Here is a 15,563-nt window from a genome sequence, read left to right as displayed (position 1 = left end):
ATAATTCTTTTGAATTCCTTATCAGAGAGTTCAATGCTACTTCTTCCTCAGGGATGTGTTCTGGGTCTGTATCCTGCTTCCTTGTTTCTACCACTTTATCCTGCTTCTTTGTGTGGACTGTGATGGTCTGTTGTCTCTGCGACATCGTGGTATTGTATTAAGATCTCTGTTAATTGTTTGTGAGAGCAGCCAAGGGTGATTCAGGTTTTTTTTGGTGGTTTTTTATCATTGGTCTCCTGGTGGAGAAGGAGGTCCTGACTCTTGCTCAGTAAGTGAAGTTGCAGGAGGTGTGGGTACACTCGTGTCTTATGGGGACTGTTTTTGTCTCCCACTCAGTTAGGCAAAAACTACAATTGAATAACCATCAAAAAAAGTAAAAGCACATGGACAAAAAATACACCCTGAAATCACACAGGAACAGTAACCCAAAAAAAGAAAGAGTGGAGAAAAGAAATAGAAACCAGGTAAATATGCAATATCTGGGGATAGGTCACTAAAAGAAAAAAGGTAGAGAAGGAGAATAATGAAGAAAGAAAACAAACTAATAAACAGGAAAGAGGAAAAAAAAAGCAAAAGCAAAACAAAAAATCCCAACAAGTAACTAGGTTAATCGTGAGAGGAAAAAAAAAAACCTAAGAGCTTTTCAGTTGTATAGTGCCAGTCCAGAGAATTCTTGGGGTTACTGGAAAGCAGAACCTCTTCTTAAGCCCTTGGAATCTGGTAGAGCGTTGTCTCTTTAAGTTGTCTCTAGCTGCTGGTTACGTGTTGATTTGTTTTGTCATGGTTTTATGGCTTAATATTTTGATAAGGTGAAGCTAGTGTGTTTTATCATATTGATTCAGGTGTGTTGGGTCGCTCTGCTGTTTTCTTTGGAATGGTGGAATCACTGTGTGTAGTGTGGATATGTGTTTCTGTTTTTCATACAGAGGGTTTAGAGTTCTAAGCGGAGGTTTTATGGTAATTGGCTGAATATGGTTTCTTCTATTGAATGAGTGAAGTTATTGGTGGAGAAGGTGGGAGCAGAAGAAGGAAAGCTTGGTGTTGCTAAGGTCAGTTTCTAGGGCTTTGAGCAGGGTTTTATTGATGACATATTTATTTGCAAGACCGTGGCTCAACCTCAGGAAAATTCCTCTTGTTAGAGGGTCACAAATTTCTGCCAATTTCAGGCACATTCAAAGACACCGCCTCCGTAGCCCCACAGTGCCAAAGCGCAACTCCAAGGCAAAGTTCATGGGACCAGGCTCAGCTGAAGTTTCTTTGTCCTCTGTGCCCCATCTGCCCGTGGTGCTGACGCAATCCAGCCAGACCACCAATGGCCGGCTCTGGAGTTTGTCTGTGATACCACCCACCTGCAGCGCCAAAGGTGTGTGCAATTTCAGGTGTGTTGGAGTTGGGGAATAAAAGCTGGGCATGCTTTTATTGATGACGTATTTATTTGCAAGACCACAGCTCAATCTCAGGAAAGATTCCTATTGTTAGAGGGTCACAAATTTCTGCCAATTTCATGCACATTCAAAGCCCCCACCTCTGCGGCCCCACAGATTCAAAGCACAGCTCCAGGGCAAAATTTGCGGGATCGTGCTCAGCTGTGGTTTTTTTGCTCTCCATGCCCCATCTGCCCACAGTGGCGACACAATCCTGCCAGACCGGTAATGGTCGGCTCTGGAGTTTGTCTGCGATGCTGCCCACCTGCGGCACCAAAGATACATGCAATTTTAGCTGTGGTGGAGTAGGAGGAGTACCTGTCAGTGACCTGCGGTCCCGATAACTATGGCAAAGAAAAGCACGGTGTCTCCCAGTCTGACCCAAGCCCGCTCTGTAATCCGCTGGGAGGGGAGGGAGCTAGCCTTTCTGGAGCACCAGTGAGATCTCCACCTGAGTCTCAGCAATGGTGTCCCGTGTCCGACTGCACCCAGATCACCCAAATTACCGACAAGATAAGCCGCTGGAGGCAGGTCTCTGCCACTGCCTGCTGTAATAATTGTATTGGTCGCTGGTAAGCTGCTATAAGTGACCTTGTTCTTGGCTCGGGGATCTCAGGCGGCCGCCTCCGCCCAGCAGACAGTGACTGCCCCAGAAAGGTTTCCAGTGGTCTTTCTCGGTTGCCTGTTCGTCTTCCAGCAGTAGCTCTTTCCTAAATAATCTCCCTTTGCCTTTCCTCCAATTCTGCTCTTTTGTGTTTGGTGCACTCTGATTCAGTGAGCTGTTCAGAGCACCACAGATCCCAATTCAAACTGTACCTAGTTCTTAAAGTCCTTAGATACCAGAGGGAAAAAATAAACGTGCTGCTCACTGGCGAGACTCCATTTTCAATCCCCGTTTGTTTATTCTTGCTTATTTTTTCCATATGAACTTTCAGATCAACTTGTCTATTCCATAAATAAAGAAAAATCCTAATACTTATAACAATTAACTTACGGAGAAAAAAACAATCTTTATGATCCATGAACATGGGATGGTATGTCTGTTTGCTCAAGTCTTCTTTTGATTACCTCACTAATGTGTTAAAATTTCATACCACTTTTGTACATTACTTGATAAATCTATTCCTAGGTATAGATTTGTTCTGACTACTGTAAATGGGATCTATTTCATTTCATATATTAGCTATTCTCTGAATAGTTAACTGAACTCTTTAGGGAAAACATTATACTTTTATTTAACTTTGTCTCCTTAGTGCCTAACACAGGATTTGGGAAGCTAGAAGTATATTTGTTCAATGAGTGTTTATATGTAAAATAAAAGCTGAGGCACTACTACAGCCCCATCTCAATATTACATTTACATTGCAGATAGTAACATTGTTTTTTTGTTAAAATTTAGAGATTGTTCTGATCTTGTTAGTATTTTATCTTAGTATATTGTTGCGTGCCATCAAATTGATTCTGACTCATGGTGACCTATAGGACAGCGGAGAACTGCCTCATAGTGTTTCCTAGGCTGTAATTCTTTATGAGAGCAGATTGCCAGGTCTTAACCATTGTACCACCAGATCTCTGTATCTTAATATAAAACCAAAAAACCAAACTCATTGCCTGAGTCAACTGTGACTCATAGCAACCCTAAAGGAAAAGTAGAATGGCCCCATAGGGATTCTAAGGTTGTAAATCTTGATGGAAGTAGTCTGCCACATCTTTCTTCCATGGAGTGGCTGATGGGTTTAAACCACCAACCTTGTGGTAGGCAGCCAAACACTTTAACCACTGTGCTATTAATTAATATATTTAGCTGTTTTCAGAGCCATGTTTAATCATTTAGCACAGCTAATGGTTATTATAGGTAACATGGTGGTGCAGTAGTTAAGTTCTCAGTTGCAAACCAAAAGGTTGGTGTTTCAAACCCACCAGCACTCCACAGAAGAAAGATGTGGCAGACTTTTTTCATAAATATTACAGCCTTGGGGAGCTTATAGGGCAGTTCTTCTTTGTCTTACAGGTTTACCATTAGTTGGAATTTATTTAATAGCAACTGGTTTAGTTTTTTTGGTTGAAGGGTGAGCACATTTCAGTGAGTAGATTTCTTCATTCAATAAGTGAATAGCAATTTGCTTAGGAAGCAAAATGGCCTTTAAATGGTTTTGAAAAGTTCAGTTTCATATCTAGTTGCTATTTGCAAACTAATGTAAATACTGTTATTTGTATAGATATTCTCTTCTGGATTATATTAGGCTCCTAGAGATGATGAATCTAGATTTTAGAGAATGTTTTACTTGTATCTTAAGCAAAGAAAGCACCTGACAAATAAAAGGTTTACTTTTATGAGTAGAACAGAACAATTGAAATTAGAATTATTTAGGAAAATTTTACGATGTTTTCAGCAGAAAGATTTAATTCATGCTTTTAGGCTGTATTTTTTATGGTGGTGTTGTTATTAGGTGCTGTTGAATCAGCTGTGACTCATAGGGACCCTGTATACTACAGAACGGAAATACTGTGTAGTTGTACGCCATCCTCACAATCCTTGCTATAATTTTTTTTTATATATAATAATGTAAAATGGAAAGCCACTCTAGTTAAAAGCTAATCATCACTTTTTCATAAAAGTCATAAATATGAGTCAGTATTCATATTAAAATTCTTGAATTTCCAGTTACTTCTCATAATACTACCTTTTTCCTGTAGGAAAAGCAATGTTTTAAATTCTTCAAGTTTAAGAATATGTACCATTCCAAAGAAGTCTAACTCAAAATTTATAAAGTTGGGAAACTTAACAAGAGTTCTTCCTTTTTCCCTCAATGTCAATGTATAAATACATTTATCTTAAAATCCTTGGACTCACTGCTTCGTGTAGAGCCCGACAGGTTTGGACCACTGCAGTCAGCTGCTGTAGAGAATTAAATGTTACTGCTGTGAAAATATGCTGTGTTAGAAAATGACTCATGCATAAGAAAGTATACTCCTTTGCTGAATAACCCTGTAGCTGAGTTCATAGAGGGTTTTCAGTGAATTTCAATGAACATCCCACTCTTTTTCTTAGGTTTTCACAGAGTTATCCTGCTTCAGATTCCCTTTCTGAATCCCTACATGTTTCTTCTGTGGTGTCACAGCTCCCACAAGGAAGCAAAGCTTTGATGAGAACTGAGCCTCTAAAGGCTCAAGTACAGCATTTATACAATGTGGGTTTCAGTGATTTTTAATTTTTTTCCTGTCTGTCATGTCTTTTGGAAAAAAAAAAAAAATTAAAATGTTAAATCTTTATCATATAAAATATGTAGTTTTGAACGTTATTTACCTGAGCTGTTATTCTTCCACATGCTTTTCTTGGGGTCACACTGATATAATAATGAGCACTAGGAGTCCCTTTTTTTAATTGTAGTAAATGTAACAAATCATGTTGCCATTTCAGCATTCTTCACATGTACAGTTCATTGACATTAATTACATTTATCCTGTTGTTCATCTGTCACCATGATCTGTTTCCAAATGTTATAGGATAATTCCTGGTATGCATGCTCCTTAAATATTAATCTATTTGAGATATATTGGTGAAATTAGGTCAAAGCTTTGTTTTATCTTCTCATAGCTGAGTGATCCTATACAAGTTATGTATCCTTCCTTGGCACTGCCTTTCCCATCTGTAAAACAAAGCAATAATACTATTGATATCATAAGACTGGTGAAATATAACTGATACAACGTGTAAATCGTGTAGTCTAGGAGATACTCAATAAATAAGAATTCCCTTTTCTGTTAGCCCTCCATTAGTTTATTCATTTGGTTTTCTATTAAACAGGGAATTTACTTGAGTGCCTGAATGTTATCAAGAGACTATGCTAGGTACAATATGTTTCTGACCATAGGTATTCTCATTCTCTTTAGGTCAGGTCAGCTGGGAAATCAGAGTTGTGCCGTGAGGCATTAGAGATCAAGACTCCTGAATGAAAGGCCCTGAAAGCAGAAGCTGTGGTGCTCCCCTGGTTTTGCTTTGCTGACAGTGGAGTCCTTTTGTTTCTCAGTCCCACCTGTCAGAGGCTATCAATTAGAAATTAACGGACTCCTGTTCTCTAGGTCTGTGCTGTCTATTAGAGAAGCAACTAAACTAACCACATGTAGCTAAATTTTAATTAAAATTAAATAACATTTGAAATTCAGTTCCTTCACTCACTAGCCACATTTCAAAATATTCAATAGTTGACTTCAGTACTGAACACTGTACATACAGAACATTTCCATCATCGCAGTAAATTCTATTGGATAACGATATTCAAGGTAGTGTGAGAGGTGGATCATTAGTTATAAGAAAAAAGAAGAGATAATAAGGAGAGCTTATAAGGCATGGAGTCACTTGTATCTGTCTTCTTTTGCTCTGCATAATGTTTTAGAGATATATCCCTCTTGGTTTGTGGATCAGTACTTCATTATTTTGTTACTGCTAAATACTAGTCCATTGTGTGAGTATATCATAATCTGTGTATCTATTCTGTTGATGAATACGGGTTGTTTTTCGTTTTTGGCTACTAGAAATAAAGCTGCTACAAATATTCATGTACAACTCTTTTTGTAGACATGTTTTAATTTCTCTTGGGTATATACTTAGGCGTAGAATGGCTGGATCATAAGGAAAGTATACCACACTTTTCCAAGATAGTAATAACAGGTTACATATCTATTAAAAATGTAGGTGAGTTCTAATTGCTCTACATCTTCTCCAACAACTGGTGGTGTTATAATTTTAGCCAATCCAGTGGCCACTTCAGGAGGTCTGGTGGTGCAGTGGATAAGGCATTTGGATACTAACCAAAAAGTTGGTAGTTCAAAACCACTAGCCTTTCCCAGGAAAAAAGATAAGGCAGTCTGCTTCCATAAAGATTTACAGCCTTGGAAACCCAATGGGGGTCACTGTGAGTTGGAATTGACTCAGTGGCAGTGAGTTTGGTTTGGTTTGAGTGGCCACCTGGGTGGCACAAATTCAAAAGGTTAAGCACTAGACTACTAGCTCAAAGGTTGGCAGTTCAGCTTCATCTAGAGGTGCCACCACCCAGAAGCACCTCAGAAGACAGCCTGGTGATGTTTCTAAAAGGTCACAACAACCTTGAAAACCCCATGGAGCAGTTCGGCTCTGCACACATGGGTCACCATGAGTCAGAATGACCTCCGTGGCAATGAGCAACTAGCCCTTCTAGTAGGTGTGAAGTGATAGTTCATTGTGGTTTTAATTTACATTTTTCTGATGCTGAATGCCTTTTTCATGTGCTTGTAGGCCATTCCTATATGTTTTGTGAAGTATATTTAAATCTTTTACCCTGATACCCCCTTTCTTTTATTTAATATGCACTCTTAATCCTTTCTTCTGTACATAATTTTTTTAAACTACAGCCAGATGATCACAATAATGCTTTTAATCTCCCTGAGAAGTTTCTCTAGAGAAGAATTGCTTAAGGATATGACTACCAGGCTGGAATTGTGATGTGTCCTACATGTTGTTGGACGGGCCTTATAACAGAGTATTATGGAAAAGAATTTGCTTTTGATAAGAACAATCGTATATTCAAAGCATTATATATTCAAAAGTCACTCTTTGTTTTGATCACTGCCAAGAAATCTGAAAGAAAAAAGACTATTTACTTTTTTTCCCCTTTAAAATGCTTATTCAGGTAGAAAAACTAGGTTCTTGGTTTGTGATCCTAAGAGAATATCTGTCTGCTGACTATTAATGCTATTAATACCCATTTCTGTGAGATTTCTCTTTTCTTTAGGCAAGATTCTGACTTCCATGACTGGGATCCGAAGATGTTAGGAGGACATGCTTTTCTGTTGTTGTTAGTTACCCTTGAGTCAATTTCATATTTCTATTTCTGTTTTCACATATAAATTCACCTAATTTCATTTTCTTTTATATATACATACATATATATACATATATATGTGTATATATATATCATACAGCTAGGTTTTTTTAAAAAAAAAAACATCTAATTTATCTCTATACAGCAGTGGAAAGATTTCATATTCATCTACCACATAATTCACAGTATGACTACCACTAATAATTATGTAATTATCCTCCTATTGATGATAATTATAATTTTTTCATTTAGTTTTACTGAAGATAGTACTACAGTAAATATCCTTACAAATGCTTCTTAGTGTTCAGGGCACTATTTTTGTGGCAGTATTCTCTCAGGTAGAGATCAAGGAAAGCAGATTGATCGGGTCAAAGGGTATGTGCATAATAGATACCGCCAGACTGCCTATCTGACCAAACCAAACTCACTGCTGTGGAGTCGGATCCGACTCATAGAGACCCCTCCTTGGGTTTCCGAGGCAGTATCACTATGGAAGTAGATTGCCCAACCTTTCTTCCGGGGGAGTGGCTGGTAGGTTTGAACTGCCAGCCTTCAGGTTAGCAGTAAAATGCCTTAGGGACTATGCCACCAGAGCTCCTGCCTGTGTGAAGGCCTCTATCAATTTACAGTCAGTCCCTCCCTCTTTTTTATACAATAAGCAGTTTCTTCACAACCTTTTCATAATTTATATCAGTATTTTAAATTTTTTTCACTTTGTTAGTGAAATGAAACGTTACTGTGTTTTAATTTCAATTTTTCTTACTACTATTTCAGCTAAACAGCTCACATATTGTTTGATCACTTATATTTATTTCCCTGTGACTTGCCTTTTTTATACTTGCTTCAGTTTTTCTTTGGATTGTATGCATTTAAAAAACATTTCATAGGAGTTTTTTTTCCCATCACATCAGCATCAGAGGGTACATGAAATCCATGTAATATTACTGGCTAATAAACATGATCATGTAGTTAGTGGTGTATGTTACAAATATTTTCTTCCAGTCAGTTGCTTTTTCTTTCTTTTAATTTTTAAATTTATAGTAAAGTTGCAAAGCTGGTACAGAGCGTTCAGTTCCTGCATACTCCTCACTCAGTTTCAGTGTCCTCTAATGTTACCATTTTACATTACTGTGGTATATTAAGAAACCAGCATTGGTACTTTACTATTAAGTATTCTCCAGACTTTATTCAGATTTCACCAATTTTTCCTTTATTGTTCTTTTTCTATTCCAGGATTCAATCCAGGATACCACATTGCATTTAATTGTCATGTCTACTTAGAACTTTCTACAATAATACCTGGCACTAAATTTGCAATAATTGTTACCTATCATTGTTGTTTTAGGGGTAAATGCTGCTGCTTTTTTTTTTTTAAAGTAATACTTTTATGAGCATTTATTCCTCTACTTTCCTTAGTCACTTCTTCTGCTAAAAGTACCTAATAGAGATGAAAGACTGATTGTTTTGGTCCTTTCTCTTTCTCAGACAAGCAGTGTTCATGTGGAACCTCTGCTTTTGCCTGCTCTCTCTGGCTCTCTAGGATGTGGGTTCTCCTTTCTGCTTATCTTGTGGTAAGCTCACCACCCTGTAGGGAAGCCATGCAGGTCTCCAGTTGCTCTGCCAGGATCTGTGAAGTCGGCCTAACCCAGTTCAAGGAGGAAAAATAGTAGCTTACTGTGTCTATTGGTCCAAGTGGAGTTCTTTTATATTATAAAACGGACACTGTATTATAATTCTCTCTTGACTCCTACATATATTTCTCAATTGGTTTAGAACATACCTTCCTATGTTTTATGATTAATTATTTCCAAGTATCTATAATTGTTATATGGGAGCTCTGGTAGCATAGTGGCTAAGACACTTGCCTGCTAACCAGACGGCTGGCAGTTCAAACCTACCAGCCACTCCTCGGAAGGAAGGTTGGGCAATCCTACTTCCATAGTGATACTGCCTCGGAAACCCAAGGAGGGGTCGCTATGAGTCGGGTTTGACTCGACGGCACATAACAACAACAACATAATTGTTATATAGGAAAAATTTTTGTTTATTTAACAAATATTTACTAAGGAAAGAAGTAGCAAACTAGAGTTCCAAAAGCCAAATCAGACCTGCAGAGAAATTTGGCCCAAGGATGGATTTTATTTTTGTCATATATTTTTTTTAAATTGTGAAATTTCATGATATGAAATCTATATTTCTATATCAGTCCTTTCCACTCTATCAGTTAAAGAGGCAGGGGTGGTAGTGTTATGTGACAGGGGTATAGGCAAGATGGTTTTTACTTCCGTACTTCAGTTTTCTGGTTTTGATACCAAAAAATATTAAAGGCATTTACTATAGTTGGTTTACATTGTAAGTTTAATCGTGGAACTTTAAGCAAAACTCATAAAGAGCCCTGTTTCTAGTAACAATTTAATAATACATGACCCTCTCACAGCATTCCAGCCTGTATGGTAGTTTATTGCAATACCACTCTAACAACAGACTTTTGAGAGTATATTATTCAGAGATAATTGAACACCAAAAACCCACCAGCCACTCCTCGGAAGGAAGGTTGGGCAATGTGCTTCTGTAGTGATACCACCTGGGATGGGTCACTATTGAGTCTGATCCGACTCGAGAGTAGTGCATTGTGTGTGTGTGCTTGTTGTTGCAATGTTTTTAAAAACTTCCTAATTTTGAATATACCTATATATGACACAAAATTCAAAAGTGACAGAAAGTCATAAGGTATAACAAATCTCTTATGCTTGTCTATTTCCATGTATCCAGAGTCCTGCAAGGACCTCTGGTTGTGTAGTGGTCAGTGTATTTGGCTGGTAACCAATGGTCAGTGCTTGGAACCCACCAGCTTCTCTGCAGAAGTAGTCTGCTTTGGTAAAGATACACAGCCGTGGAAACCCAATCGAGGTCGTTATGAGTCAGAATGGACTGGATAGCAGAGAGTTTGGTTTTTGGAGTGTCCTTCTATAATGGCATTGACCATTACCAACTTTTCCGTTTACCAATTCTTCCAGGGATTTACTATGTGAGATTTCATATATAATCATATACCTATACAGTACATATGCTTTCATGCACCTTATGGTAGCACATTGTACACACACACACACACACACACACAGAGTTGGGTATCTTGCTTCTGTCACTTTGTAGTGTATCTTGGCAATCTTTCCAGTTTCAATCATGAAAATTTCTGCCAGACTGTTTTGTTGCATTTCGTAGAGGTTGTCCCAATTTATGTTCCCACCCACAGGTGATATGTGTGTGCCCATTATCTCACAACTTGGCCAACATAGTAGCTTTTCACATTACTTCCATTTTTGCCAGTCTGAGGAAACAGTGGTAACTCAAGTTTAAATTTGTGTTTTTGTTATTTTGCAATAACAAAATTGAAGGTGAGCATCTTCTTGAACTGAATTTAAAATACTTTTGCCGTTTGCCTTTTCACTTTGTTTTTATTGCTATGGAAGACATTTTAAAAATGTGTATCAATTAATTAGGGTTTTTTATGCCTTTTAGATTTTGTATCATTAAGAAAACATTGGAGAACATAAAAAATAATTCATAGTTTTTTTTTTTTTTTTTTACATTTTACTCTGGTCCATCTGTAATTTTAGAATAAGGCTAGGAAGTATGCAGTTTTACTTCTGAAGCAAAATGTATATATTGTCATACTGAGATCATAAATAAAGTGTAATTCTTGGTTAAGAGTTATTGCTGTATAGTTCCTCTGAAGGAAGGGTAGATTGAACTTTTTTTTCATGAATTTTATTTGTATTTTAAAGTAACACTTTTCAGTAGAAAACTCGAAAAATACAGGAGAGAATGAAATTTAACCACAACCCCAGCACTACATTGTATATAGCAAAATTGGTATCATCTGTATCAGAAATAGTTTTCACTTTTGATTATAAACATGAACATAGCCTTAAAATAGTTGAAGTGGTTACTTAATATTGTGTTAGAATTTTTTTTAAAAAATGCTTTTCTGAGAAGAAATCTCAGACTTTTCAAGGAATAAATTATCTCAGTTTTAGGCTTATCTTTAAATCCTGAAAAATTCTGAGGATCTCCGTTTTAAAGAATTTACCTGAGGGCGTTCCGTCGCCAGGCCAGGTTCTGTACAGGGTTGGGAAGGCGGGTCTGAGGGCAGGGCGGAGGGACCTCAGCGCAGCGGCGCTCGTCACCGAGTTCCCCCGACGGCACGCCCGGGCTTCGCCGGCCCATGAGGCCTTGCGACGCCCTGGCCCCCGAGTCCACATGAGGTTGCCCCATGGCCTCCCGCGGACCGTGGACCGCAGCGTGCGAGAGAAGCCACCTCCTGCCCGGCCACGGACAGCCGAGACAGGGCTCAGCGTGCGGCGACCGCCACTGCAGCGTCCCCTAGTGGCTGCAAAGGCGAGGGTGGCTGAGGGAGGGGCCTTGTGCCCTGGCCCGGCGCCGCCCGGCACTCTCGCGTCTTGTCCGCTGTGAGGCTCTGGTCTGGCCCTTCTCTTCCAAGAAGTTCATGATAAAGAGCTTTCCTAGACCCTGTTTGCCTCTGTGACGCTTTGGCTGCACGTCCCGACTTGAAGTTCAAAATTTTGGCGCAGAAGGAACCCCGGCCCCGCAGACGGCCGCCGGGTGTCCCCAACGAGTAGGCGAAAGCTGAGAGGGCTTAGGGAGCTTATCATCCTTGGTTCCCTGGCCGCCCCCTTTGGGGCTGTTTTGAGAAGTTTTACACTTCCGGGGTTGGCTCACTTGGTTTGTTGTTCCTCGGTTGCGTTGGTGGCATGTAGTCTGTATCAAGGGTCGGGGCTGAAGGACGTCGCCCGGTGCTGGGCGCGGCCCTTTAAACCTTTCGTCTTTTAAACTTCGAGGGTATGGCCGCAGCCCCTCCCCTCTTAGCCGCTGGCAGCTCCTGACCCACCAGGTCCTTCCCCTCGGTCTCCGCCTTCCAGATGCTTTGGAGTCATGAGCCGGGAGGGCCAGGGGACCCGTCTGATAGCGGAGGTGATCAAAGGTGAGTGCGCGAGGGCGTGGGGCTTCCGGATCCCGAGTGCCCCCCCCCACCTCCCCGCGCCCCTTATTTAAAGGACATCTGGCACTAAGGGCCGGGGGAAACCCCTAGGTGTGGGCCAGGAGGGCAAACGCCGAATCTTGGGCGTGAGTGACCTCCCGAGATTCTGGATCCTCCCTCAGGCAGTGGTCTTGCTTAGGGACGCATACGCGCATGCATGGGTGGTTGTGACCCTTGTGTACTCACACTCACTAACTAGTTCGTAAGTTGAGCCTCTCCACTTAGGAAAGCAAACAACCTTGGCCACTGTACACGGGATCAAGGATCATTTGTGGTGGGGAAGAAATAAGCCTTGTCATTCGTTTGAGTGTTTGTGGTTGCAGAAATTTTAGTTGAGTTTACAAGGAAACTAATACCGCGTGACTTGAGTGGCGTACAGAAATGTTTTTAAAAATCACTGTGTGGGGAAAGGATGCCAGCTGTGTCCTTTTTTTCTTCTTGCTCTAGTGAAAGTGTATGTGTGTGTGTGTAACCTATTAATGTGTGTGCGCATATATGTATTTAAAGTTGTACTTGATTTTACATTTTTGAGGCAAATTCAAGCGTAAGGCATTCTACTAGTTCTAGCTCTAATAGTATTACTATTTGGATGACTTTGTTTTGCCCGGGTCTTTTTTTGGCAGTTCTTTTTTGGGAAGAGGGGTGGAGCCACTTAGCATTACTACCTGTTACCAACCTTGCTAATTGTTAGGACCTCCCAGCAGCCAAACTGCACTTACGCACACAAGATCATCTCAACCTCATCATGCAGAAACTTCTCGTTGCTTGTTTTAATGGTTGTTGTTGTTGTTGTTATTTGCCGTCGAGTCGGCCCTGACTCTTAGCGGCCCCTCCTTGGGTTTCCGAGGCAGTATCACTACGGAAGTAGGATTGCCCAACCTTCGGTAATGTCTAATTGTAAAAGTACAAAAAGTCACAAAAAAGTAGTGATCCTTAAGAACAGTTTAAACATGGTGTGTTGCTGTTCTGTGAATGTTAATTTTGAAGCAATGTGCTATTTGAAGATCGTTCTTTATAGGATGTGTCGAAAACATAGCAAAAATCATAAGCTTAGTATAAGATTGATGATTAGTCATCAACTGCATGCTGTCATTTGCTGATATTTCTTAGTTCAGGGCAACTAAAATTTTCTAACGAAAGGTTCCTCCAGAATTCAAACTGTGTAGTTACTTGAAGTCATTATTAAAACTTAAGGTGAAACGTAATTTCTTTTTTAAAAAATATTTTCTTATCACTACCCACCAAAATAGTCAGAGTATTTTGATATTACCCATTGCTCCCCCACCTCCATCTGATACATGCATGGAAAAAATAAAAATTTGACTTCATCTGAAAAGAGTTGCATCATGATATAAAATGATTTTTAATAATGTGAAGGAAGGAACATGACAATTTTTCCATTTCAGATCGCCTTTGTTTTGCCATTCTCTACAGCAGACCAAAGAGTGCATCAAATCTACATTATTTCTCCATAGATAATGAACTTGAATATGAGAAGTAAGTATGCACTTGTTATTCTTAGTACTTGTTTTTTTTGTTTGTTTGTTTGTTTTGAAGACTTTAGAGGTATGTTGATAAATTGGGTAGCCATGGAAAATACAAATATGTTGATTGAAATTGCAGGATTTTTTTTTTAACTTGTAGTAATAAAATGGATCCTTATAAAAACAAAAAATCCACTGCTATTGAGTCAGTTCTGACTTAGGAACCCCCATGGGTTTCCAAGGAAGTAAATCTTTATGGAAGTAGATCTTTGGGTGGGGGGATTGAAGTTAAAATAACCTCCTTAAATTTGAACATCTATGTTTGAAATTTAATAGTATATACCACAAATGAGACATAAACTAGTGTACTAAAGTAAGACTGTGTTTCTTACAGTGGAAGAATATGGAAAACAAGTTTTTTATTTAGAAGGTGTTTTTATATGTTACTTGAGGTTAGATTTAGATGATGCAGGATCTAACTAGTTGCATTTATTTTATAGGCATTGTTTGCCAGAATATTTTTTCTGTTTGTAACATGGTTATCTGTTAACTTTATGACTGATTAACAATTTGGTGTATGCCTTTCTTAATTTGGTCTGTAGCCCCAAAAAATAGACATTTATATTTAGAGCATCTAGAATATACATATGCATTCTTGTTTTTTTATTTTCAAAGCTTCTATGCAGATTTTGGACCACTCAATCTGGCAATGGTTTACAGGTATTGTTGCAAGATAAATAAGAAGTTAAAGGTAATTTTTTTTTTTTAACTTAAGATTTACTTTAAGTAATCATTGTTAGCTTGGGAGAAAAAGAAGGGAAACGGGACAAAGGGAATGTCATGTTTTTCATTGCAGTGGTGGTTGGGACATACAGGTTTTTTTTTTCTTTTTTTATAAAATCATACTGTATATGTATACTTGTTTCCCTAAAATTTTGATTGGACAGGTTAAGTTTTGGTCATTTAGGTAGATGTTACTCAAATACTCTGAAAAGCCAAAGTGGAAATTGAATAATGGAGGAAACCTTTTACTTTCTGACTTAATGGAATTGAAACCTAACTAGAGAAGCTCTTCCTTTGATCTGGTCATTGTTCTTCCTGCCTTTGGTAGAGTGCTAGCAAGCTAGTAAGAAAAATGGCCTCGTCTTACTTTGTCTCAGTGTATCTTGAATCTCCCATGACTCTACTGAGATGCTTTAGTCATATTATTAAGGAACAGGAAAAGCTAGTGTATGCCACCTAGCTTTAAGGCTATATCTCTGAGAGTTGCAAAAGTATATTTCTGTTGATTAGAGCTTAGACCCCATTTATTTGTAAAAAAAAATTTTTTAAATATTGGTCATACCCAAAATGAAGTATTTATGTATTGTTAGTAGTTCCAAATTAGTCACTATAAATTATCAATGAAAAACTAAAAAATTTGGGAGCAGGTACTTTTTTTTTTTTTTAATTTTATTTTATTTAGATTTGGGTAAAGATTTAGAGAGCAAATTCACTCTCGATACAGCAGTTCACATATACTTTGTCTCATGTCATATACAGTTCACATATACTTTGTCTCATGTCATTGACCACAGTTTACCACAATGCAACAGCTCCCCTCTAATTTCCTCGCCAATTTCCTCCCAGTGTCCATCCCTCCATACTCTCCTGCCCCCTAAGCTGTCTCCCTGTGCATAAGGTGCCCTTCCTTCTCTCATGATTGTTCTCTCAAGGGCATGTGTCCACTTGA

The 15,563-nt window shown here is 38.9% G+C and overlaps 1 protein-coding gene across 1 annotated transcript in view; it reads left to right on the top strand.

Annotated features, from left to right (window-relative positions):
* Positions 1-15,563, top strand: part of CDC14B (cell division cycle 14B) — a 118,224-nt gene that overhangs the window by 28,998 nt on the left and 73,663 nt on the right. Inside the window, exons 2-3 of the mRNA XM_007939232.1 lie at positions 13,754-13,844; positions 14,507-14,582. Of these exons, the coding sequence (XP_007937423.1) occupies positions 13,754-13,844; positions 14,507-14,582 (167 nt within the window). The remainder of the gene's footprint in view (positions 1-13,753; positions 13,845-14,506; positions 14,583-15,563) is intronic.

This window comes from Orycteropus afer, unplaced genomic scaffold (assembly GCF_000298275.1).
Source record: "Orycteropus afer afer isolate SDZICR_OR568_19922 unplaced genomic scaffold, OryAfe1.0 scaffold00005, whole genome shotgun sequence".
NCBI lineage: Eukaryota > Metazoa > Chordata > Mammalia > Tubulidentata > Orycteropodidae > Orycteropus > Orycteropus afer.
Note: the sequence above shows the minus strand (reverse complement) of the source record. Positions and strands in the feature narration are given on the sequence as shown.